This window comes from Gorilla gorilla, chromosome 2 (assembly GCF_029281585.2).
Source record: "Gorilla gorilla gorilla isolate KB3781 chromosome 2, NHGRI_mGorGor1-v2.1_pri, whole genome shotgun sequence".
Classification (NCBI taxonomy): Eukaryota; Metazoa; Chordata; class Mammalia; order Primates; family Hominidae; genus Gorilla; species Gorilla gorilla.
In genome coordinates this window covers 160279733-160307452 of record NC_086017.1, presented here as the reverse complement: position 1 = coordinate 160307452, position 27720 = coordinate 160279733, and the positions used below count along the sequence as shown (strand labels likewise).

Here is a 27720-nt window from a genome sequence, read left to right as displayed (position 1 = left end):
TTAAAAACTAGAGATCTTCAAATTTCGCTAATAATCCTAATCATGTTCTTTACAGAAAAAGAAAATCCCGGATCATGTACTGCTTTGTTGCCATGTCTTTTAAGTCTCCCTTACTCTGAATAATTCCTTAATACGGGGCACTTTGTAGAATGTCCTTCAATTTGAGTTTGTCTAATGTTTCCTCATGATTAGATTTAGGTTATGCACTTTTGGCAAGACTATCATGGCATGATGTTGTGTTTTTCTTAGTACACCATATCAGGAGGCACAAGATATTGATCGGTTCTATTACTGGTTATGTTAACTTCAAGCTTTGGTTAAGATGGTGTCTGCCAGGTGTCTCCATTGTAAAGTTATTCATTTTCCCTTTACAATTAATAAAGATCTTGTAGGGAAGAAAGTAATCTTTCTTTAAATAAAGCAGCAATAGAATGAGAGATTTTTAAACATATAAAAAGCAGAAAAATATAAATGAATCAGGAGTAAAGTAACATTAAAAATTGGAATACATTTAAAGAACCACCTACTAATTTCTAACCATATATTATTTTTAATAATGGTCTTAAAATTTCTTTTTCTATAGACACCAAGTCTGGCTGAATGAAATAAATTGGTGATAAGTGGAAAAAAGAGAAAAGCCAATGATTCATAACAATGTATGTGAAAGTGTAAAATAGAATGTTACTTTGGAATGACTATAAACATTAAAAGAAGACTGGAAGCATACAACTTTGTGCATTTGTGGGGGAAAACTATTAATTTTTTGCAAATGGAAAGATCAACAGACTATATAATGATACATGACTGACACTTGTACACTAGGTAATAAAACTGATTCATACAGTCTAATGATATCACCGCTGTTAGGGTTTTATAAAACTGCATTTAAAAAAAGATCTATGACCAGACATTCTCCTGGGTGCTCCTCAAAGGAACACTATTAAGGTTCATGGAAATGTTTTCAATCATTGCCTTCCCACTGATCCTTCTAACATGCTGTTGACATCACACCTATTTTCAGAGGGAATGGGCAAGGTATGAGGGAAGGAAATAAAAAATAAAATAAATAAAATAGAATGACACAAATTTGAGTTTTGTGAACCCCTGAACAGATGGTCTTAAGGACGTTATCTGGAACTGGAGAAGAGCAGAGTTGAGAGACAATTCTATAGATTAAATCCTGGTAAGGACAAACATTGCCATTAGAAGAAAAGCTTCAAAATAGACCTGTGGCAGATGTCACATGAGTAGAATTTCTGCCCAGCCTTAACTGCATTCAGAGGATAATATCAATGAACTAAACTTGAACTAAAAATTTTTTAAACAAAAAGTTATAAATGAAGACACATGGTTGTGAATACAATGATATATTTCTTTATTTTCACATACACTCTAGCTAAAAGAGCAAGAGTACACATCAACAAAAAATGGAAACAAGGCTTTGGCTGAAAAAAACATGCATTTGACAAATCATGTTAATAGCTAGACAAGAAGAAAGTTAGCTTTGTAAACTTCTACTTCATTTGATTCAGAGAAACAGAGCATGAGTTTTCTTAAAAGTAACAAGAAAAGGAACAAAGAAAATGAGGTTTGAAATCTTTTACCATGGCAAAACATTAACATCTTTCTCAAAAACATAGAGAAATCTGGAAAAATCAAGAAGATAAAATTCTGGACCAGTTAGTGACATTCTTTCAAGCATACTTGTAAAATGTTTCCTTAAAGTGTTCTTGGGATGAAAATGATTGTCATGTCTCCAACAACAGTGAACTGATGTTGTTCCCTGGAATAAAAGTCAATCCCCACCTTAAAAAATGTATGGCTTGAGGAATTCTTATGTCTTAAAGACTTTTTACATTCTAGACAATTAAATTGATTGAGGTCATAAATTAAGAAGTGAATAGTTACCACTACACGGTAAGGTAAGCAGCCTGAAAGCATTTGTATCATATGTGTGTGTGTGTGTGTGTGTGTGTGTGTGTGTGATATATAAAATAAAAAACTCCTCTACTTGTACTTTGGCATTCAGTTTTTAGAAATTCAGTCTCAAATGCCATTATGGTATTTTTCAAATGATACCTTTAAGTCAATGATTTCTTTCGACTGCAATAGAGAAGATATGGCAAGAAAAATGTTGCAGTACCATCTTCTGGGAGAACATTCACGAAATCCTTCAGTTCTAGTTCCACAGCAACAATTGACAATGTTTCTGTGTAGAAAAGAATATCTGAATTAGAACTGAAAGTCTGTCTTTCATTCAATCTCTTCTTACTTAACCAACCAAATAGAAGCCAGTTCAGGCTGGGCGTGGTGGCTCACGCCTGTAATCCCAGCACTTTGGGAGGCCGAGGTGGGCAGATCACGAGGTCAGGAGTTCAAGACCAGTCTGGCCAACATGGTGAAACCCTGTCTCTACTAAAAATACAAAAAAATTAGCCGGGCATGGTGGTGCACACCTGTAATCCTAGCTACTCAGGAGGCTGAGGCGGGAGAATTGCTTGAACCCGTGAGGCAGAAGTTGCAGTGAGTTGAGATTGCACCACTGCACTCCAGCCTGGGCGACAGAGCAAGACTCCATCTCAGGAAAAAAAAAAAGAAGCCAGTTCAGGTAACAAAATGTTATAACTTCAAAGAAAAAAATCAGTCTCTTAAATCCATAGGCTTCTTTATGGTTGTAAATTATTTTTCCTTACTAGAATCCTTTGAAGTTTATTTTATATCAGCCACATGAAATTTGGATTTATTATTTCATTGCTGAATTACTATATTATTTTGCAATCAATTTCTACTATCCTCTAAAGAAAAGTACAATCATTTGAATATTCTTTTTAATGCTAAGTCTACACAAAAGCTAATTTATAAAGATTGTTTGATAGGATAAGAAACACCAATGTTTTCCCGTATTAGTTCCTAATGTAACATTTCATGTTGTTAATAAGCACAAATCTGTTTTCACGACCATTTACTTCCTTTTCCCCCAAACTGCAATGGTGTTCTAATGAACAATTTTTTTTTTTTTTTGAGACGGAGTCTCGCTCTGTCACCACGCTGGAGTGCAGTGGTGCGATCTCAGCTCACTGTAACCTCTGCCTCCTGGGTCCAAGAGATTCTCCTGCCTCAGCCTCCCAAATAGCTGGGACTACAGGTGCGCACCACCACACCCAGCTAATTTTTGTATTTTCAGTAGAGACAGGGTTTCACCATGTTGGCCAGGATGGTCTCGATCTCTTGACCTCATGATCCGCCCGCCTTGGCCTCCCAAAGCACTGGGATTACCGGCGTAAGCCACCGCACCTGGCCCCAGTGAAAATTTTAAATATTAAGGAACGTAACATACATTAAAAAAAAAATGCAACTTTATGATTCTACAACTTCTTAACAGATACATGCTGCCCTCTCCTGGAATAGAAGGGTGACAGTTATGAACAATGTTCCCAATAAACATCCACTTGGTCTTACATCTTCTATCCACATGTCAGTACCATTCCCTGTGTGATCGTTGCATGCCCATCGCTTACTCAATTTGCAGAGTAAGTGAAATATAAGATCCATTCCAAAGTCATCTGTCCAATATACAGCAACCTAAATTTTTCTTTACACAAAAGAATGAACTGCCTTTGTTGCTAAAGAGTTAATGAATAAAGCAGCAATGGTTTATAGAAAAGATTCCTAGTTCTGGAATCCAGACAGACTTGGGAAGAGATCCAGACTCTTCCATCAACTCACTGAGTGGCTTTAAGAAAGTCACTTAATCTTCCAAGTCCTAGGTTCCTCATTTATAATGTAGTGGTACTGTCTGCTAGCTTCCACAGTTCCTGTGAAAATTAAGCTAAAATACAATGATGTACATCTGACATAAAATCAGACCTTAATAAACAGCAACTACTAACTAGCTTGCAAAATGTATGTGAAAAACATGAATTATTGACGTTTTCCTATCAAAGCAGTTTACTTACCTAAATGTGGAGCCTGTAAGTAGCATCTCAGAAACAAAAAAACTGAGTTGGAGAGCTAGTGTGGAGTTGTTACAGAGTCAACAAAAATCTCACCACTTCCCAATTCTCCTCTTCTCCCAAATAAGGAGGGGCTAATACAGGTTATCACTCCAAGAAGGTCAATATCTTAAATTCACAGAGTACTTTAAAAATTAATAAAGTACTTTCATGTATAACTTCTCTTTAATTCCTTCTAGAATCCTTTGAGGTTTTTATTTATTTAATCCAAGCCCCATCCCAAATAGGGTAAACTAATGGGTATTAGGCCTGATTTAGGGTTGGGAAAATTGAGGCTAAGAGAAGGTTAAAATTACTTGCTCTACTCCACTCACCAGCTACCTAAATCTACAAGTTACATATAAATGATATATCTAAATGTAAACCTGTACCATTAAAATCCTCCAGCATGTCTAGAAAATATTTGTCAAAGGTTGAAAATTTCTGGATGGTGGGATTTTAAATGATTTTTAAATTTAATTTTTGTAATTTACCACAGTACCAGAATTTTAAAAAATAAGCCTGGTTCATTACAAAAACAGTACTGAATATTTCCCTAAAACAAACAACCCATCCACTAACCCATTTTAATGGTTCTGCATTAGTGTGGCAGTTGTCAACCAGGAAAATTTTGTCCCACAGGGGACATCTGGCAACATCTGGAGACATTTTTGTTTGTTATAACTGAGGCAGTAGTGTTGGCATCTAATGAGTAGAGACCAGGGATACTGTTTAACATCCTAAAATGCACAGGGGAAACCCCCACGCACACGCACAATTACCAAGGTTGAAAAATGCTGTATTAGAGAGATAAGAAATCCAAACTCCTAAGCATGTAAGTCCCTGAGCTTCATCTCCAACCTCACCCTCTTGCAATTTTGCCTAACATTTAACTTTTGATTCAGTCCTGAACTTCTCATTTAGTCTCACGACATTAGAAAACTGGGTTGCTCTCGGACACTTAGTAAGTAGCAAACCTGGAACTCAGTTCCAATTCTCCAGATCCCAGTACAGGGCTCTTTTCAGTGTACAACTGTTAAGAAAACACCCTTCTGTGAAACAAACCTAAAGTTCTTCAGCTGTCTCCCTTTCTAATCAATGAACAGTTACAGAATGCTTCCAATAGGAGAGGCATATTGCTGGTGAGGAATGTGTAGCTTGAAAAATGAATAAAACACTATGCCAGCTCTTGAGGTATTACAGTCTAATAAAGGTAAATCACACATGGCACTTAGTCTCATTAGCCATACCCACACACACACACACGCACACACACACACACACACACGTACACACACAAATATATTTTGAAGACAGAGAAAAATGCAACATTTGGAGGAATGATTATGGGTGAGTTGGGGTGGAGTGTGTGGATGTGGATCAGAAAAGGATGAAGAAAGAGTCTTCTGATTAAGATAATGATGATGCTGAGGTGTAAAGATGTGGGATGTCTGTATTGGAAAGTGCTCCACTAACACAAACAGTCAGTGATAAATTATGTAAAGTGTATGCAAGTGGGGCAAAGCAATCAGACATCTGACACTTCCATCTTCTGAAAACCTAAAGCAATCAGGGAGATGGGTAGGACAGAGAATAAAGTCCCCCCTTTCCCTTCCCAATCACAAGCATACAGCTTTAATTAAAGGGGGACCTTCAGAAAAATAATCTCCAGTGGCCACTGACTCGGCCTTACATTTTAAAAATCAACTGTCTTGGCTGGAAAACACAATTTCAACACTGTCAATTTCTAATATTTTATGTGCTCTGCAATTGATATACCCATACCCTTTGTCATCGGGAAAACAACTAATTATATTAACACACAGCAGTATAGAAACAGATTACATATCTACCAAGATTTATGATTATGAATTATGAAAATTCAAATAACTACTATGCTGTAAAATACGGTACAATTTAGATACTCAACTTTTAAATCCTTGAGGTTGTTATTCATCAATACTTGCTTATAATTATGTTTAATAGTAATGATCTTAACTTCCTACATGAAGTAAATTAAGTACTCTGATCATTGATAAAAGATGTAATTGCCTTAATGACTACTCACATTTTAAAACACTGATGCTGTCATTTTCTATGACTGTGATAATTTGTTAAGTGTTTGAAAGGATTAAGTTAAAAGAACATCAGTTCTGTGACTAGGAGATAAATCAATATCAAATGTCAAGGGGAGGGTACGTGAATGCTGAAAATAAGCTCCCCAGATGGTTCTGAAAGGCCCTCGGTCTCACTTGAGAATCATATGAAAATACTTAAGAAGGCTTCACCAAATTTAAAACTGAAACTTAAGTTTATAATCAAGCAAAAAAAAAAAAAAAATCATTTTACCTTTTAATGATGACAGGTAGAGTTGATATTTCTCTCCACCACATTTTATTCTCTGACAAAGTTCAGGCAACAGTTTTTTCCACCACAGAGTCTATCTTAGGAAAAAATGAATAAATTTTAGTTTGATGCATTTTATTCTCAGATTTCAAAGGAGAATAAGAAGATTGTGCAGGAAAGCACGGAGCAAAAATACATCATTTTGTCTAAGGCAGCTAACTTTGTTATAACATAAATTATATCAGCAGCCAGTCTTCTGCCTTAACTATAACATAAAAGTCAGGTTTGTAACTTGAAAACCCAGTAATACATATATTGTACATATGTACATGGCTATTTTCAAGAAGTAACAGACATATCCCGTTATCATCTCCTATGTGGCAAGAAGGAAGGAATGAAGACAAAAAAGAACTAAGGTCTAAAATTCTTCTAATTTCTAAACTAAAAACCATATGGCAGAGAAAATATTTTCCCATCATACACTGTTCCCAAATCTTCAGGTAATCAACTACTTCATCTCCAAACAAAAGATGTTTAATGATGATAATATACCATCTCCATATATTTTAACAGCATTTAATAGTACTCAAAACACGTAACATATTAAACATATATGCTCAATGGACCCACACAGCCTTATGATGTTGGATTAGCATAAATTGTCCCCATTTTGCAGGAAAGGAAATGAGGTTATCAAATCTGATTATCACTGATCAAGCCTAAAAACATAATCTGAAAAAGCATACCCGGTTCTCTTCTTTCAGTTCATGATTAGCATATGGAATGACTGCCTCCGGGCATCTCTCTAACAGTATGTCTATGCACTGTTCATACTCTTTCAAGCGTGTACGACACAGAACATGGACACTGAGGCCGGCAATAGTGTCTTCTGAAAGTGGCTCCAAGAACGGAATAATGGAAGCTATGTCAAATGAAGGACCACATATAAGAGACTATGAACAGAAAAGTGAAATGTTATGAAATGAGGCACCTCAAAAACTAAAACACAACATGCAGAATTCAATTTCTTAAGACTAAACCTCACTTGCCAAAAATAAAATAGAATGAATGCCATATTAGAGCACATGCATGTGGTCCTTATTCAATAAATCTAAGTATAATATAATCTTGAAACTACCTCTAGTTTAAAGATCTCTTTAATAGAAAGCAATCATTTTTAAATAACATGATTTTATTTGCTTTGTGTGGACTGCAAATTAAAACCAATGGGCATTCTTTAGGACTCTATCCTAAGAGAATAATCAACATTGTGGTTAAAGATTTATGTCCAATGATGTTCACCGCAAGAGTATTCACAATATTGAAAATGTAGAAGTAATCTACATGTTTAACAACAAAGGATGAGTAAATACATATGGCACTCAGATAATGGAACATTACACAGCCATGAAAACTATGTTTTCAAAGGCTAGTTAATAAAAAAAGTTTATGATAAAATGAGTAAAAAAGTTTCAATACAAAATTATATTCTGAACATGATCAGTTTTATAAAATCTACATAGGTAAATGCACATACAGAAATACTGTCGGAAGAGCATGGCAATTTGAAACAGTACACAGGATGGGACAACAAAGCCTACTCCTTGTTTTCTTTACACCCCTTCCTGTAGTTTCCAAATTTTCTATACGCATGTGCTACATACATATGCAAAAATAAAATTTAACACTTAATAAGACTAAAGTGATTGTTTAGAACTAATCATTGTTATCAATATCACTTTGTCACAAGATGAATAACAGGGAGCAGTATTATCTCAGAATTTACAACTTTACCAATATTTACTTCAAGCAATTAAACTATAAACACTACTTTTGATTCTACCACCAAAATAATCTCCACTTTCCCCTTCTCCAGGATAAAGATGAGATGGTCATGTCCTAATTTTCTTGTCCCTGTACCCTTTTTGCTACAGCATCTTCTGAGACTCATAGGAGAATATGGAATGTGATCTACCCAATCACAGTCAGCGTGATTATTTTATTCCAAATATCTACCAAGGAATGACCAGGAGAATAAGGTTGGTACCTTTTCTTCCTGCAAGTTTAATAAATTATTCATGTGAATAATTTCCTGACAATCAGATGGCAGAGATGAAATAAGGTTGATAATCTCTCACTCAAAGGGTCTCCCAACATGGAAGAAAATAGATTACCTCTATATTTAACTCTTGACTAATCCAGATAATGGGGAAGGGAGTGGGGGCAGTAGGAAGGAGCAGGGCATGTGTACCAAATTATGACTGAAATGAAAGTAGTCATAACTTCAACTACCCATGAACTTTTACTTAGTTTTATCCATGTAATCAAGAAGTTTGAAAGTAAGGTCAGGTGCAGTGACTCACACCTGTAATCCCAGAACTTTGGGAACCTGAGGTGGGAGGCTTGCTTGAGCCCAGGAGTTGGAGGTTACGGTGAGTCATGATTGCCACTGCACTCCAATCTGGGCAATAGAGTGAGACTCTGTCTCTTTAAAAAAAAAATTATAAAAGTTTAGGCAGACTATGTTTCTCCTTCAACAGCAAAGATTTTGCTCCTTTAATAGCAAAGATATTCCTCCTTTAATAGCAAAGATTTTCCTTTTAAAATATTTTAAAACAAATTTTAAAAGATCACTGAATTATACTTTTTTAAGCAATGATTATAAATATGCTTTAAAGCTTTATCAGGGAAAATTTAATAGCACTTATTCCAATTACAATTTTAAATATGTAATTAGTGTGTATGATTTAGGAAGGCAAAGCTCCATCTGTCTTGTCCAATGCTCCCCATAACATCTACAGCACATGCTCAAGCAATATTCGTGAAATGAACAAAATCTGAGGCTAGCCCCTCAGAAGCCTTTGTATCACAATGGTACTAGAGACAAGAGACAAGAAGAATCTTCTTTGGTTATTTTTTAAAGAAGCACATAAATAATGCCATCTCTGGGAACACCACAGCCCCACCTGAAGGCTGAGTCTAAGCAATATGGCCTCTTCAGCTTCCCTCCTCTAAGCCCCATTCCCAATTTGACACTAAGTAACAACTACACTTACAGTAGTTCCCATAGTGTAAATGAGGTACTGCAAATTCAAAAGCCTAAAGAGGCCAATCAAATGATGAAGATGCATGAGGGCAGCTTCGATAAGGAAAACAGACACTCAGCATTTGGGTCAGGATGCCACAAAGATGATAACTGTGCGGGAGGACAGTGAGAGCACTGCCCAAGGAGGGGCTGCGGGTCAGCCCCAACCCTCAGGTCAGAAGCAATGAGGGCCTTGGGTTAATGGAGCTGCTAAATTTTTCAAGAGTGACTTGAAACTCAGAATTCTTAATAGGAAATCTTAAGTTTTGTATGTTAGCACCTACACTGGGAAGACCAAAGAAAACAGATGTGGGAATTATATTCGTTTTTTGGGCCACTGAACTACATTAAATAAAATCATATGCTCATGTGGCCCAGCCTGATCCACCAAGTCAAATGTGGACTTTAATTCTCACTGCCAGCCAAAACACTGTTGCGGTCAGAATTATTAAGGATGATCCACATTCTCTAATCATCCCCCTCATTCCTGAAAAATCCTTTTCAGGAGCTGGATAAACTAACTACTTTGACCTGTTTCTTATAAGAGAAATAGCAGTGCCTGGCTTGGGTTAGAGACCTAAAATGTGTAAGTCAACACTAACAAAAACAAACTACATCAATAAAAACACCATTAAACATTTGCCACACTTTCATTTCACAAAGTGTTTTCAAGCCCATCCTGAAAATGAGGAAATCAGCCAGGAGACTTGGTGAAGTTCGTTCATCCACCTACAACGAAAGCAGCCGCTCAGCACAGGTGTTTCATCCATCATCAGTTTCAGGCAGAGGCAGGCATTCCTTCCAAGTCTCCTGAGTATGCCTAACTATGGATTTTGTCCCTCAAAATTCTACATTCTAGATTAACAGGACACCTGGGGTCTCAGCAAATTTAATCTTACACTATATTGTAATATGCATTTTCATAAGAAAAGGAGGTATTTTTACTTACCTGTAATTTTGAAAGATCTTCTGTATAATTTTTATCAGCTAAAGAATCAGATGATATTAAGACGTGAACCCATGGATAAATTAAGCCATAATGACTACAGGCATTTATCTAAAACATAAAAGAATTTCTCATAAACAAAATATAACAACAAAAGCTTGCTTATCCATTCCACAAAGAGCAAAGCAATCATTAATTCTCTGCCATGTCATAGAATTAGGTATATACTTTCCTGGGAATGGGAAGGAAAGTTTTTAAGAATTTTTCCCCTGGAAAATATTTCAGTCTTGCTTGCTTCTACACTAAATATCTCCTTATATTTTAAAATGTAAATACTCCAAAGAGGCACTTTCTAGCAAAAAGAGCAATACTGCATTTAAGCCAATTATACCTAAAAAGAATATTGGAAATAATTTTTATTAATACTACTTTCTTTAGAAGGCAAAATATCTTTCATAAATTCTCAAGACAATTCCCAAGAAGCCCTGCTTATTCAAGAAGCTGGTAACTTTTCCACTTAACCCTCCATTAGCCATGGCTAATGAGCTGGGACAGAAATGGGCTAGGAGCAAGAACGGTAGCAAGAAGGGTAGAAAGAGTTGTTACTGGCTGCCTCAAGTGCCACAGAACAGCTCCTGTCTGTGCAACAGACAGGAAATGGGGGCCCACTAAGGAAGTCTCCCTCCCACAGCCTTCTGCAGTTCCTCTCCCACCAAGGAGGTCTGCAGATGTCTTCTCTCTTATGTTCCACTTAATGATCCTCTGCTGAGGAAGGACAGATGAGTTGATGTTCTGGAAGAAGTCCCTTTCTCCATGCTTTGGCAACTGAGCTACCACTGCAAGTAAGTGAGGGACATTAATAAGTAGAGGACATTCTTTAGAGTACAAAATTATTTAAAATGTAGGCCACTTCAGTTAAAGACAAATTTCAAGTGTATTTTTAACTCCTGCATAAATAAGATACCTGGTAATAGAAAACTAGGTTAGATTTTATAATAAGTTATTAAAAATAAGGTATGTTTTTGTAATGGGCAATGCATGAGTTAAATTTAAGGTATTATCCCATTATCTTACCAGATCCTCCGACGTTCGCAATGGTGTGGTGTCAGGAGGCTGCCTCTTAGACAATCTCCAGATGTACTGTGATGTGAGTTTGAAAAACAGTTCCTGAAGTACCACATCTGGGAGACATGCCACTAGCTGAGCTTCCCAAAAGTCTACCAAGAGCTGAGGAATTGTATCTTCATCCTTAGCACAAAGCACCTTGAAAACAGTAAAAGAAGCCTCTATATTCCAGATAAATATAGCACTGATAAAGCGACAGCTGGGCTGAATATCACAGCATCACATGGGCCATACAATTAATAATTTACCATTAGCATTAGCGCCATGGCAAAAGCAAATTTAGACATTTTTAAAAGGAACAGATTCTAGGATGTACAAATAAAGTTTCTACAGATATAGTCTTTTAATTAGTACTTTTATCTTATAAACTGATTATGTATGTCTGTTTTCTCAATAAACAAACAAATGAAAAACTCACTTCTCTTATTCTGTCCCTCCCCACCACCAATTTAATGAGGCCATCCAGAAAAATCACATTTTCAAAGTGACAAACCTTAAAAAAGGAATCTGCTTCTTCAATTCCAATTTTGTTGTTCTTCTGCAAGCCCAGAACTGAAGCCACAAGCAATCCAGGCTGAGTCTCCTTCAAGTGAAGTGCAAGCTCGGTTGGAACAATCTGTCCCTTTCTCTGTTGAATCAACAGCCGAGGTTCCAGAATGAAGCCACATACCAACTTCATCTTCAGATAAGAAAGAAATTTAGGAACAAAAGGTACATTGTATTTAGATTGTCCATCTTAGAAATACTAAACATGCTAGTGCATTCACAATGCATGGTTAAGCTATTAATAATTTAATCACAATTTTTTCTTTGACTATAAAGGCTAGTTCTTATCCAAAGAAGGACACCACTGACTGTCTTACAGAAGTTACTAACATTTAACTAAGAATCAAGGTGTCCTATTTTTTGTAGAGAGCTTTATATTTAGGTCTACTTGATTTGAAAATGCAGTCAATTTTCTGTATTCGTGGGTTCCACACCCTTGGATTCAACCAACCACAGATCAAAAATATTCGGGATGGCTGAGCGCAGTAGCTCACACCTGTAATCCCAGCACTTTGGAAGGCCGAGGAGGGCAGATCACTTGAGGTCAGGAGTTCGAGACCAGCCTGGCCAACATGGTAAAACCCCATCTCTACTAAAAATACAAAAATTAGCCAAGCATGGTGGTACACACCTGTAATCCCAGCTACTTGGGAGGCTGAGGCAGGAGAATCGCTTGAACCTGGGAGGTGGAAGTTGCAGTAAGCTGAGATTGCGCCACTGCACTCCAGCCTGGGCCACAGAACGAGGCTCTCAAAAAAAAAAAAAAAAAATGGGTGTGGGGGGAACTGCCTCTGTTCTGAACATGTACGGATTTTTTTTTATTATTATTCCCTAAACAATGCAGTATTAACAACTATGTGCATAGCAGTTGACATTATATTAGGTATTATAAGTAATATAGAGATGATTTGAAGTATATTGGAGAAAGTAGATACGTTATATGCAAATACTATGCCACTTTATATAAGCAACTTTAGCTTCTGTGGATGTTGGTAACTGTAGAAGGTTCTGAAACCAATCTCCCACAAATACCAAGTGATGACTAATATATCTTAAGTTTTTTCAAAATTATGGAGATAAAATTCATTTTTCTAGAATTCTACTCTTCAAAACAGAAGACATTCCGATGTTGACTTGCTCTCCTCATCATAACGATGCATGTCATTTGTATAGTGATAAAGCACTTACGTTCTTCCTTTTTTAGCAACCCAAGTCATACTGTGGGCTTTGGCCAGTCTGGCAAGAAAACAGTGCAGGAGCACAGATTCTGAAATCAGGCTGCCCGGTTCAATTCTGGCTCTACAACTTAACCGCTGTGTGATCCTGATGAGTTACTTAACCTCTCTGTGTCTTAATTTCCTCATTTGTATAATACTCCTACCCTATAGCATTATTAAGAATTAAATGATATATGCAAGGAGCTTAGAATAGGCCTGGTAAATAATAAGCGTTCAATTACACTACCTCTTATTTTCTTCCCTTAAATGATTAACACCTTTGGTAGTGTCCCTAAATGACCTCTTTTCCAAGGGAAAGCCTGTGTTTCTTGGTACACCATTCAAATGTCCAATCCTCTTAATCTGTGATTTTCCCAAGCGGGGGCTATTTCTGCAACTACTAGACTCCTAAAGCTCATGGCTAATATCCCCTTTGCTGTTCTTAAATACATATTACTCTGTGCTTTTCCAGTGCACACACCATATCCCTCATGCCAGATCACATTGTCCCCTCGGAGCAGAGCCTGTTCTTTAGTACCAAGCCCAGTGCTCTGAACGCACTTGACACTAAGTTGAAGTCTTTGGATATCCACTGCTGTCATTTATCAGTCTTATTTATTTTTCATTTGCCAGATCTGAAGTCCCATTTGGATCACTTTGTTTCTAATATTGTCTGTTTTCCATTACAACCAAGAATATATGAGCTAGAAAGAAGCCAGAAGACAGCTAAACACTTCAGGATTACCAGGTCCTATTTCAGCTTTCTGTTAGCACCGGGCAGGGCTCCATACCTCTGAATGGCTTTTCATTTCATTTCTGTGCATGTCAAGATCTCCCATTTTCAGAGCCACTGCTGCCTTGGTCAATGTCACTAAGATCGATGAAAACCCAGAAGTATCCAGCTTCCTTAGATAGCTCATGGCAGTTAAAGGATTAATATTCTTCATAGAAGGACTACAGAGAATATGGGGCACTTGCTTTGGCTCAGCCACATAAAACATCTGAACCACTTTTGCTGCTAATTTCTTTGGTGAGCACGAAGGAATAAAAGGAATAAAAGGTCAGTCAGCCAGAAGAAAGCAACAAAATCAGCAAAACATATGTGCAAAAAGCCAAGACACAAACATTCCAAGTAAGATAAAATTATAGTATTATGTTTTAATTTTAAAAAGACAAAAACTGATACTAATACATGGGAGGCCTGAGATGATAACCTGAAGTGATCTTTGCTGATTATAAGGAAGAAAAAGCAATGAAAATATGTACCAGGTTATGACCAGCGTTTCTAATTTTAACACTTCAGAAGAAGAAAATAAACATTTGATTGAATGACAATAAAAATCCATCATAAAAACTACTATTTAGTTCAAAATATACCCAATTAAGTAATTTGTATGAGAAAATTTCATTTCAAAACCTTAAAACATTTGATACCACAATTTCTAATGTGGCATATTTACATCCAACTATGTATAAAATACATGAGGGGTTATCTTTTCTTTTTTCTCTCTCTCTAAGACACGGTTTTTCTGTATTGCCCAGCCTGGAATGCAGTGGTGTAATTGTGGCTCACTGTAGCCTCAAACTCCTGGGCTCAAGCAATCCTCCTGCCTCAGCCTCCTGAGTAGCTGGAACTACAGGTGTATGCCACCAAGCCTAGCTAATTTTTTAATTTTCTGTAGAGATGGGATCTTGCTATATTGCCTAGGCTGGTCTCAAACTTCTGGCTTCAAGTGATCCTCCCACCTCAACCTCCCAAAGTGTTGGAATTACAGATACTAGCCACTGTGCCCAGCCCTAAAAATAATCCTTAATAATGTCTTTAGGTCACTGGCCTAAGGTCAGAGTTTTATAAGTGAAGTTTAGGACACAAGGAGTAAGGGACAATTAGGGTTGCGGGAAGGACTGCAGATGAGAAGATGGAAGGCAAGGCCCGCATTCTGTGTAGCTCTACTGAGGACATGCTACTGTCACTGGGCAGGTGTTGAGACTACAACAGACCACATGTCCCTGTCTGTATAATGAGAAAGTATGAGAAGATTACCCATAAGTTCTTTTCCAAGCTATAATTCTATCTTCATTAATGAAGAAAAGGTCACATTACTTTTTTAGAAAAAGAGTATCAAAGAAGAAAAATATTTGGAATCTGATTTCTAAACAGTACTACATAAAATAAACCATTAAAATGAAATGTTAAAAATATTAGATATAAAACAGAAAACTATAATCACTTCATTTAATTCTTCATCCAGGTTTTCATAAAGTGAATGATTAATGTAAAAGATTAATCCTCTCTCGTATTTCTGTAATCCATCCTCTACTGTCCAGTCCGTGCGGGCCAGAACTTCAGCCATAGACAAACCAGACATCTTATAGTATGGCAAGGTGAGATGAGAATGCTGGGAGTCAAGCCTAAAGGGAAGGAAATGAAAAACCTCAAATTTGTCACTTTTTTAAAGATGGGGTCTCACTATGTTGCCCAGACTGATTTCAAACTCCTGACCTCAAGTGATTATCCTACCTCAGCCTCCCAAAGTGCTGGGATTCCAGGTGTAAGCCACCATGCCTAGTCAAATTTGGAATTTTTAAACCTGGATATCTAACACATTCTATAACAGAATATATCATGCTTTCCAGAAGACAGAAATTCCAAAATGCTTTTCTACTGCCATTAGTAACTGAAACAAACTCCTAAGTTTTATCTTACAAACTTCTAATTAATGCAGTTTCTTTTTGCCTGCTCATAATAGAAACAAAAACAACAATTTAAGTTAATTCTAATATTCATGATCGGACTCTAAAATAATGGTGTTTATAGGAGGAAAAGTCTGTTTTATTAATTTTTAACCACTCATGTGGATCAAGTAAGTCTGAAAACAATCATATGCAAAAAAATTTGTAAACATTACTCTCAAAAATAAAAACATTATTCATACCAGTGTCCCTTTCTGACATCATAAAAGCACTGACTACTAAGATCAAAATCACAGACTGTCCAACTGGCAGCTCTCCCTTAAGGTAGCAGACAATAAACTAGTCATACCTCTCTAATGATTAGAGCTGTTTAACAAGGTAGTATTTATAATCATGTATGTATTAAACTGGCTCATAGATGGTGGGAAAAAAGCCCTTTCGCTAAGCCCTTGTCAGAATGGAAAACAACCACTTTGTTTACTTTTAGGGTTTAATATGTCCAAGTGTTAACTTTACTAACAAAATATATGTTTTTAATGTCAGGGATTTTCAAAGCTTGAGAAAAATGTCAAAGTCCTAAGTTAAATGGTGGGAAAATCACAAACTTGAGACTTACTGCTCATCTTCTAAACTGTGACTCCTTGAGAGCAGGAAATGGGTCACATTCATTTTTGTATGTTTAAGCCTAGCACAGTGCCTAACAGAGTATGTGCTCAACAAATGCTTGTGGAAGAAGGGAATAAATGAACCACCTTCCCATTTATCAGGTAACTACCAGAGATGGAAAAGCTAACAAGTGCACCCAAAGTTCAAGATGACTTCTGTAACAAGGTTCCAAGAGGTGTCACCCACCTGCTGTAACAGTCCCCAAGGTGCCCACAGCTTTCCTTAAATGCTTCCAAAAGCTCTGCCTTCTCTCCAGGTTCCAGCTGACTGGCATCCATCAGGGCCGCTCGCACTAACAGATGAGCCTCACTGAGAAGGTGAATGCAGCTCTGGGTTTTGACAGTCTTATAGGTATTGCTATAGTCTATCTAAACAAAAAAGACAAACACTAATGTTGCTGAAGAGAGACTCTCAAAAGTTCCTAAGTTCTTAAAAACATTTATATATTTTGTTAGTAAAGTTAACATTTGGACATATTAAACCCTAAAAGTAAACAAAATGGTTATTCACCATTCTGACAAGGGCTTAGCTGTAGGGCTTTTTTCCCACCATCTATGAGCCAGTTTAATACATACATGATTATAAATAATACCTTGTTAAACAGCTCTAATCATTACAGAGGTCCAAATAATACTGTAATACTAATAATACTGTAAACTTGGCAACAATTTGATCTCAGTAAGACTAGTGAACATGTTAATATTTGAAATAAACTTAAAAAAATTGTGATTTAATTCTTTCTCAAATTTAGACTGAGTATTCTTCCCTTATTTTAGTTTTGATTGGTAAGTTTAGGCTCTACTACATCTATTTCCATAACCCATAGAGGGCTCATAAAAATTATCACTAGCTAATCTGACTCAATCAATATATTCGGCCTCTAGCAGTCAAATCACCTAAATGAAGACTTTCAATTAAGCAAGACTGAAAAGACAGGGCACAGCTAATATAATAATTGGCATTAAATTATTGGCAGGGACAAATCAGGCAACACCTTAACCTGATGACCAAAAATTAACATCACCAAAGAGGGGTAGATGAACAGCATGTGCCTCCAGATGTGATACCCTTAACACAAAAATCACCTATGCAATATTCTGGCTGAAAATGCATAATCTGAATCTAACCATTAAAAAAAAAAAGCAAACCCTAAATAAGGAATACTCTCAAAAAAAAAGTAGAGGGGAAAATTATATTTTTCAAAAATGCTTATGTCATAAAATATAATGAAAGGCTGTAGAAATATTCCAGATTCAAAGGAGGCTAAAGAGACATCATAGTTAAACACACTACCTGATCCTAGACTGGGTCTTGAACTGGAGAAGGGGAAATGCTATCAAGCCATTGGGTCAGTTGACAAAATTAGACTATGAACCATAAACCAGATAAAGCACTGTGTCAATGTTAAATTTATTAAAGCATACTACTGTATTCTGGTATGCAAGAGAGTATCCTTATTCTTAGAAAATATACGCTGAAGTACTTAGGGGCAAAAGACTGATGTATGCAGTTTACCTCCCGAAGAAGAATCAGAAAACAGTGTATGTATATCTGTGTGCACAGAAAGCACAGAGTGCATAAAAGAGAGAGAGAAGCAAATAGGGTAAAATGTTGACTGTGGAGAAATCTGTGTGGGGAATGGGAATATATAGAATATTCTTCTTTTTTAAAAAAGAGTCAAAAGAGTAAGGGTCTTGCTGTGTCACCCAAGCTGGAGTGCAGTGGTACGACCATAGCTCATTGTGGCCTTGAACTCCTGGGCTCAAGTGATCTTCCCATCTTAGCTTCCCAAGTAGCTAGGACTACAGGTATGTGCCACCACAACTGGCTAATTTTTTTATTTTTGGTACAGATGGGATCTCACTATGTTACCCAGGCTAGTCTCGAACTCCTGGCCTCAAGCAACCCACCTGCCTCAGCCTCCCAAAGGGTTGGGAAGAATATACTTATTCTTGCAACTTTTCTGTAAGTTTGAAATTGTTTCAAAATAAAGAGTTAAAATAATTGCCAGGGATGAGTAGGAAGCTGTCACTCTTAGATCAGTAAGGATGCTCCCTCTGGGTCCCTCCCCTCCAGGGCAATGCTGCAGTAGCTGTGGTGCCCTGGGACAATCTGCTAACATTTCTAAATAAGAAGAGTGGGACAGGGATACATAATCCTAGATTTATTTATTTATTTATTTATTTATTTATTTGCTCCATTTCTTAGCTATCTTTGCTAGAGTTCAAATTAAGGTCAAAGACTATGTTCAGATTGGCCAATCGATCTTCTTAGGAGAGTGGGTATGAATAAGGGAGTCTTATGCTAGTGAAGGGAATTTCTACTGGTTCCTCGGATGTCAGAAGCTGTAACAATGAGGAGGCAGAGAGAGATACACATTCCACTGTCAGACAGAGCCAGGAAGCTGAATGGCTGTAGCATCCTGAATGTATGATAATTAGAGTCAATTTCTGATCATTAATTTCACTCTAAATATCTACAAACAAGAATCAGAAGTTTGAAAAGAGTACCATCTCTTTGTACAGTTGCACTGGTGAGATCGTATTCACAATATACAAATTCCACCCAGCCTCAGCTACAGGAGGTATTTTGATTTTAACACTGGTATCTTTTCTCGAACTAAAAGCAAAACAAAGGACAAGAATTTTAAAATGACATTATTAATAAATGGTAGTTGTAAATGGTAAATATTGGATATAAAATAACTATAAAATCATTTTCATTTACTATTTTCCTCAGTGATTAACTGTACACGCTATTTCTATGGAATATTAGTTCACAATACTACATAGGCTAACTGCATTTAATATTCTGTAATTTTCACGTAATGATAAACCAACTGCTTCCAATTCACTCTGCAAGTATTCTCAAATGAGCAGTAAGTTCAAAGAACAGGCAAGTCCCATCAAGAGGAAAAGATCCTTGACTGCGGAAGTCCCTATACCCAGGCTCTTTTCTGCATTTGACTTTCATGAGTCTAGCATGCCCTGAGCCACAAATCTAAGCAGAAGCAACATCATGGCTGCTGAGAATATGATGAAGACACATAAAACTGTTAAGTCTGCTTAAAGCACTATCTTATCTCTTGCTTTCACTATGTGATACATTTTCTTTAGTGTACAATCTTTTAAAATTGTTTATCAAATGAATTTTCAAATGAATTGGAATTTTTAAAAGATCATTTAAAAAATTATACTATTAGAATGTCAAATGTGCAAGACTACAAACTGCTTTTCCTCTTGCCAGAAAGCTTTTAGGATCAGTCAGCCCCAGACCACTCTGTGTACACTCAAAGTGATCAGTTACCAAAGTCAACCTCTGATTCCTGTTGATGCAACAAAGCACAGCCACTAACAATTTGAAAAAGTAAAAATCTATGTTAAAAATAACCTATGTTTGATATGAAATACACTATATGCTTCACTCCCTGAAGAGATTTCTTTCTTGATTAAATTTTCCTTAGAGAAATTAGATTGCATTCTCTACCACTAAGTAGGAAAACATCAAATAGAAGCATAACTAGTCTGGAATTAAGCATTCTATTCTAAACAATGGGAAAGCAGAAACCTAATAAATAACAAGAGATGAATGTTATCAAAATACAACTTTATTTTCAGATGAGCACATACCTATAGATCATAAATGTGCTTTAAGGTAAGACATACATTATTAATTTCTTTCATAATATCAGAAAATAATTTTAGATAAAAATGTAACAACTGAAAGGGTCAAAGAACAAAGACAGTAAAAAGTCTTGTAGTTTCAATTAGCATTATAGGCTCAGTCTTTCCCATTAATTACACAGAAAAGCATGTCCTTTAACTAATCTAAAACACCTTTGATTTTTACTGAAACTATTTTATAATCCATTTTCTCCTAAAAGTTTCCAGGTCAGTTATAAAGTGTATTACAGAGATTGTTAGAACCTTCTTTTCTTTCTCTGGAAAAAGACCACCATAAAAAAGCCATCTGATCATTCCAAGTTATGATTTGAAAAAAGATAAACACGAAATATACCAGTTACAACTCATTCCAGAAACTGGCAGGAATGCCTGGGGCAAGGGGATGCTTACAGAAGCCTCTTGGGTGACTGTCTTCTCTCTGGAATGGCTTCAGGTTCTGCTTTAGTCAAAAGTATGATGTGGTTTTTAAAGTGACAGATGGCTTTCAAGCCTATGAAAAGCTGTATTCTTAAAGCGCAGACATCCATACTGACAGGTGGGCAAGCCTATTAAAGGAAAATCACATATTTAAGCAAGAAATAAAGGTACATGCACTTCAATCTTCAAAAATCAGTCAGTTTATTTGATCAAATCTCTTCTGCTGCCACCATCCCATACCCACCACCACCAAAAAACAAACAAACAAACAAAAAACCAACCCAAATTCCTATTCTTAACAGAAGAGGTTATCTAAACCTATGTAACCAATAGTGTATTCCATAGAGCTACTCAGCCAACAAACTCAGTTATTGATTGATTGAATAAATGCGGAAAGAGGGTCCCACAGCTGCAGGAACTTGTGTGTGTGCCCCACAGAGTGGCTCCACAGATATCTCCAGGAGATGAAGCTGGTACTCTGCCACCCAGGGAAACCCCCACTACTAGCAGGATGGTTGGAGGTACGCCCAAATGGGGTTTTTAGGAAAAACCAGACACTATGAAAGGACATTCTACTGCTTGTAGAGTACATAAAATGGTTTCTTTGCGGATGTGTGTGTGAAAGAAATGCTTGTATGTTCCGATGGCCCCTGACTGTTAGTCTGTTAGGTACGAATAGTGCCTGGAATGGCTGACAGGCTGGGACATGTCAGGTAAACTAGAGGAGCCAGCCTTTTGCTCTTGTAAAGGACCATTAATTCAAGTAGAATGAATAAGAAAACTAATGGAAGAGCTCTATTCTGGGAGCTCACAAAATGATGCTGCCAGGACCCTGCCTTCTTGTCCATGCATGCTGTTTTGATTCTGAGGTCATCTTCATTGTTACCTCCATGTAAAAATAGTTAAGGTGGCTTGGTTAGTGCTGAGGAGTCAGAATCTCAGAGGAAAAGGAGACAGACCACAAGCACTTTCAACCAGATTCTTGAGGTTGTGAAACTTTTTTCAGACATCACAGCTCCAAAGCCTGAGTCAGCAGGTGGGCTAAACGTGTGCTTGTTTAACTGGCACCTAGGGCTTCAGAACTGGTGGAGTCCCAGGAAAGGAGGAACCGTGAGGTGTGATTATGCCTTCCCCCTCCTACCTCCACTGGCCTCAAGGGCAGCATACCTCCACCAGATGCCCACCTCTCCTTATCCCTCCCCTTTGTCTCTTCCTTGTTCCTTCATTCTGCCTTTTATAAGACTCTGAAAATACATGGAATTATTTTTTTCCAAAGGTACATTGATCCTTATTTAATCTATTAGGTACTTTAAATTACACCATCACCCCTATATAAGCCTATGTCTTTCTGAGGTCTGAAAACGCAAGGAGGGGAAAGAAGAGGACAAAGAATGGAAGTTTTATTTTTTTAATCTGTTACTTTTCTATTTTTACAAAGGAAATAACCCTGATTTTAAAGTAATCTCTCAAAAAGACCATGTGTGTATCTTATACAAACAAAGGCACAGGAAATCTGTGGTTCTGGTTTCCCAAGAGGCTGACAGCAGGCAGTAAGCCTGGTCAGCAACAGAAAACCACAGGCAGGCCATTAAAAAGGGTCACTAGGAACTCAGAGACCATGCTTTCCATAACACACTATCATATGACACAGTTTGGGTGACAGTGACTGTGAAAGAGTATCTCAGACACATTAGGCACTAAGTCGGGGCTGGCTTGTTAAGATAACCACCATTATTGAAGGCTTATCTTTCTGGAAAAAGGTATTCCAGTTTCCAGACAGATATAAACCAATTTTTGAAACACAGAGCATGATAATTTGGGAGCTTCTTGCAGCATGTATATTCCTAACAAATATCCAATTCAAATAGCTTATACTTCAGAAGTAAAACAACATAGATCAATATAATGTAAATGATCAGGGTATTTCTGAGAACAGAAATTCAAAGTCAGAAAACACCGAATCTCAACATAATAATGCCTACATTTATTCTGTGGTCAAGAGGCTTTTTTTTTTTTTTTTAGAAACCAAGCACTTTACTTCTCACTAAAAATGAGATTATTGATCTACCATAACCATTAACTCTTAGATTAAGTACAGAAGGTTATCAAAGGCTTATAAAATACAGAATTACAGGCATAGCTGATAATAGTATAAATAAATCATTTTAATGCATTGTATTCAATTTTGTGCTCTTAAGTATATTGATTTCTGGACTGTTTTGTTAACAGCTCTGTAAAACTGCCACCAGTATTTCCATTTAGTAAAATACAATTGGGCCAGGCATGGTGGTCCATGCCTGTAATCCCACCATTTTGGGAGGCTGAGGCAGGCAGATCGCTTGGGCCCAGCCAAGTTCAAGACCAGCCTGGGCGACACGGCAAAACCTGTCTCTGCAAAAAAAAAAAAAAAAAAAAAAAAATAATAATAATAATAATAATAATAATACAAAAAGAATCAGCAGGGCATGGTGGTGCACACCTGTAGTCCCAGCTACTTGAGGGGCTGAGGTGGCAGGATCACTTGAGTCCAGTAGTTCGAGGCTGCAGTGATCTATGACTTTGCCACTGCCCTCCAGCCTGGGTGACAGAGCAAGACCCTGCTTCGAAAAAATTAAAAGTTAAAATTAAAAAAATAAAAAATAAAATTGTAGCATACAGTAGTTGTGAACTGCTCTCAGTTCACACTTTTTATATTCTTTACCAAACTTTAAAAACTATGCACTAAATCAATTTGGAGTGAAATGTTTGCAAAACAATCTTAAAAACTGTCAACTAAGCCATGAATCACAAAATCCTCACTATTTTACATCCAAAAGTTCTAATTCAATACATTAGACAACCTTAAGCTCTTTTGTTCTTGCCTAGCTTAGGTCTGAGAGCAAATCTACGAGTATTCATGTGCTCCTTTGTGATCTTAAGGTTTCACTATCTTCATAAGCCAGTTCTTACCTTCAGGGTGGTGTCCATGTACGGGTCCTCTTCACGAGCTGCCGCTGCACTGCACCGCACAGTGAAACACTGCAGGTTGTTACTGAGGAGGAAGACACAGGCTGCTGAGCAAAGTGAGGCCAAGAACCAACACACCCACAGCAGGGAGGGTTTCACAGGCAAACAGGGCAATGGCAGGGGTGACAGTCAAGTATCTGTCAAATATTGCCAAGCTAAACTGCTTCTCAATAAGAGGAATGCCTCAGAATCCCTGTGGTGTGTTTTTAAAAATATACAACTGGTCCCCATAACACCCCTAGTGAATCGCAATCTCTAGGGGCTGAATCTGGACGTGTATATTTCTGCAAAACTCCATATGTGACTCTGATGTGCATCCCTAGTTAGGAACCATGGATCTGGGTCAGTATCTTCATTTTACAGACAAATGATGCCCCCAGTACCTGCCCAAGGTACAGATGGGTGTCTATCAAAACCAAGATTAAAATCCATTTCTTAACTGTTGTTCTTCCTCAACCACCTCATGATGAAATCCATCCTGGATTATGCTGGACAACACAGACTATGCAAACTCAAATCCAATGGTCAAATTGAAAATGAGAGACCATCTGAAGGCATCTTCAGAATTACCTAGTCCAGCAGCTTGTTTTAAAGATTGGGGCATGAAAGGTTCATGACTGGTCCACTGCCTCTCTGGAGAGTAGAGCCAATTAGATCCCAGGTCTCCTGACCCCTCACACTCCTCTACCTCTTTCCACAACTCCAGGCTGCTTCTGCATACAAAAAGGACCTAGGGACTCCACAGTAAGTGCACAATAGATGCCTGGTTGTCATCTGTTGTTGTTATCTAGGTCAACCCTCGAATATTGACATTAAAAACAGTTAATTAACTTAGAAATTGCTACACAATGATGTATATTTCTGTTCCATTATGTGACGGGACAGAAATTGATATTTTTATTCCTTCCTTCTCCCTCCCTTTTTAAAAAAACTAGAAAGTGGGAGAAGTAAAAACGAACTCTTTAAAATAAAAAAAAAGGACTAAAGCAAACCTAACAGTAATATTAAATTAAAAAAATATCCTCATAAAAAAAGGCATTCTGATATTTTCAGTTAGGAGACTTAGCACAATTTAAGAGGTAGTCAGGCCTCTCTCCATCTGCTGGTGCTTCCACTTCAGCCTCAGCCATCTCTGTCTATCTCTGCAACGTTCTAGGAAATGACCTCTGGAGTCCTGACAATAACTAGGACAGTAGCACTACCACTTACAAATCTGGAGTAGAGTTAGCAACCTTGGGAAGTAAACTGAGACAGAGGGAAGCAAAAAAGCACCTGCAGTGGGACCGGAAGGACAGATGAGAATAGCTATGACCGCAAAAACAAATAACCTTTAGATTCTAGAGATAAAAAGGCAGGGTTTTGGCCGGGCTTGGTGGCTCAAGCCTGTAATCCCAGCATTTTGCGAGGCCGAGACAGGCGGATCATGAGGTCAGGAGATCGAGACCACCCTGGCTAACACGGTGAAACCCCATCTCTACTAAAAATACAAAAAAAAAAAAAAAATTAGCTGGGTGTGGTGGTGGGCGCCTGTAGTCTCAGCTACTCGGGAGGCTGAGGCAGGAGAATGGCATGAACCCGGGAGGCGGAGCTTGCAGTGAGCCAAGATCGTGCCACTGCACTCCAGCCTGGGTGACAGAGTGAGATTCTGTCTCAAAAAAAAAAAAAAAAAAAAAAAAGGCAGGGTTCCCTGACTTACCTCCACTTATAGGAATCCAGTCTATTCGCTACTGTTGGAATTCTAAGCAGAAATGTATACTAGAGAAAGAATAAACTGAAATGTGCTGGCATTGAAAGATGTCCAAGATATGCTGCTATGTAAAATAGCAAGCTGCTGAACAGTGGACAGAGCATGATCAATTTCTGTAATAAATAAGGCATAGTAGTACATGCATTGTAAAAAAAAAAAAAAAAAAAAAAAAAAAATGGCCGGGCATGGTGGCTCATGCCTGTAATCCCAGCACTTTGGGAGGCTGAGGTGGGCGAATTGCCTGAGGTCAGGAGTTCCAGACCAGTCTGGCCAACATGGTGAAACCCCGCCTCTACTAAAAATACAAAAAAATTAGCCGGGCATGGTGACGGGCACCTGTAACCCCAGCTACTCAGGAGGCTGAGGCAGGGGAATTGCTTGAACCAGGGAGGTGGAGGTTGCAGTGAGCTGAGATCACGCCACTGCACTCCAACCTGGGCGACAGAGCAACACTCTATCTCAAAAAAAAAAAAAAAAAAAAAAGTCTTGATATGCTTAACTCTGGGAGAATAGGATTTCATGGGGGGCTTTCCTACTTACACGTTTCTATAAAGTTGGCAGTTAACATGATTTTATTTTGTTCTTTGCTTCTTAAAAAAATCTCTATTGCTTTCTTTAGGCGTACACCTATCTTCCAGAAACTTTTCAAGACCACCTTATGGGACAAGAGATTTTGAAACATTTATCTATTGGGTAAAATAAAAAAGATGGGCTGGGCGCAGTAGCTCACATCTGTAATCCCAGCACTTTGGGAGGCCGTGGCAGGTGGATCATCTGAGGTTAGGAGTTGGAGACCAGCTTGGCCAACATGGTGAAACCCCATCTCTACTAAAAACACAAAAAAATTAGTCGGGCATGGCGGCAGGTGCCTATAATCCCAGCGACTTGGGAGGCTGAGGCAGGAGAATTGCTTAAACCTGGGAGGCAGCGGTTGCAGTGAGCTGAGACTGCGCCATTGCACTCCAGCCTGGGCGACAAAAGAGAAACTCCGATTTGATTTGAAAAACAGGAGTGGAGATTCTTATTAAGAATCTGAATTTACATAAAACAACTGCTATTCTAATGTCTAATGGTTTCACAGGGAAGTTAATGATGTCAGTCTCCTTTAGTGCTGATAATAAGAAAAGCTCAAAAATGTCCTATCTGGAGGCAGTCAAAACCCACGCATTACAAGTCCATTAAAATCCATAATATAATGCTTTCAGGACTCTACACTCCAAATATGTACATAACTTATAAATGAGATGGGGCAATAGATTTAGTGGGTCCACTCACTAAATTCTCAGTGTACTTCAAGTATATGCAATCAGATGGGAAAAAGATGGATAGTCTTTTACATCTATATGATGGGACAGAAATTAGTATATTCCTTCCTTTTCCCTTTTTCCATTGTTTCTGAGATGGTATAGTTTCCTAGATTCTTCTGCATCCTTAAAAATCTTTGTCTTTCTCCTCTTGCTTACTGAGCAAGACCTTCACCAGAGTTTAATTCTTTAATAACTTTTCACTATCTACATACTCTCACTACTTTAATAATCAACTTTTTTTTTGGTGGTAGTAAAACTTCTAAGCTTTCCTCTAATCTACAGTTCTATGTGTCCAAAAGCCTACTTAGCATTATGTCTTGATAATCTATAAGCATCTCAAACTCAAATGTCTAAACCAAACATCTCTTTTGCCCCACATTTCACCAGCCTCCATTGTTTCATAAAAGCAGGCAAAACCTTGGTGGGATTTTTCATGCCTCCTACATCCCCATTATCCCATCAGACAAGTCTTTTAACTTTCCCACTGAAGCCTCTCCCATCCATCCTCCCTTCTCCTTTCATTAACACTACCCTGCCTGAATACCGCCCCTTAATATCCTTGCCTGAACTATTCCAATAGCTTATTTATCTATGTTCAATTCATATTCCACAACAGCCACCATTAATTTTCCTAAAGCAATGTTCTGATCATATTACTTTCTCTGGTTAAAACTTTAAAAAAAAGTCCTTAGTTTAATTTTCAAATCCTTGAGCTCTCTTTCAAGCACTGTTTTCACCACCAGTCTACTTTTCAGCTTCTTCATACTGAAAGAACATCACTACACAACACTTTGGAAAGAGTAGCTATCTCCACATTGTTCACTTAAGAAACACACTGCCATCAGCAGCATTTCTCCTTAAGCCAGAAATCAGGTGGAGAAGGGAGTGCAACCACTAAGAGTGGATATCAGAATCTCCAGATTGGTTCTATGCAGTTTGGAAT

The 27720-nt window shown here is 37.6% G+C and overlaps 2 protein-coding genes across 9 annotated transcripts in view; one reads left to right on the top strand and one right to left on the bottom strand.

The window, feature by feature from the left end:
• CP (ceruloplasmin) overlaps positions 1-11555 on the top strand; it is a 66604-nt gene extending 55049 nt beyond the window's left edge. Inside the window, exons 19-20 of one of the 2 annotated variants that reach the window (XM_063704291.1) lie at positions 8273-8377; positions 11447-11555. In XM_063704291.1, coding sequence (XP_063560361.1) covers positions 8273-8364 — 92 coding nt within the window. In that variant the 3' untranslated portion in view covers positions 8365-8377; positions 11447-11555. Of the gene's footprint in view, positions 1-583; positions 730-8272; positions 8378-11446 lie in introns of those variants that run through there. The other variant, XM_019023902.4, reaches the window with a different exon arrangement.
• Positions 1352-27720, bottom strand: part of HPS3 (HPS3 biogenesis of lysosomal organelles complex 2 subunit 1) — a 43445-nt gene continuing 17076 nt past the window's right edge. The window contains exons 6-17 of one of the 7 annotated variants that reach the window (XM_019023904.4): positions 23667-23748; positions 20691-20845; positions 19128-19236; positions 16804-16985; positions 15489-15669; positions 14049-14282; positions 11988-12173; positions 11444-11632; positions 10373-10480; positions 7085-7291; positions 6342-6432; positions 1352-2209 (exon numbers count right to left, since the gene is read on the bottom strand). In XM_019023904.4, the coding sequence (XP_018879449.3) occupies positions 2082-2209; positions 6342-6432; positions 7085-7291; positions 10373-10480; positions 11444-11632; positions 11988-12173; positions 14049-14282; positions 15489-15669; positions 16804-16985; positions 19128-19236; positions 20691-20845; positions 23667-23748 (1852 nt within the window). In that variant the 3' untranslated portion in view covers positions 1352-2081. Of the gene's footprint in view, positions 2210-6341; positions 6437-7084; positions 7292-10372; positions 10481-11443; positions 11633-11987; positions 12174-14048; positions 14283-15488; positions 15670-16803; positions 16986-19127; positions 19237-20690; positions 20846-23666; positions 23749-27720 lie in introns of those variants that run through there. The other 6 variants (XR_002005303.4, XM_055383612.2, XM_055383613.2 and 3 more) reach the window with 6 other exon arrangements.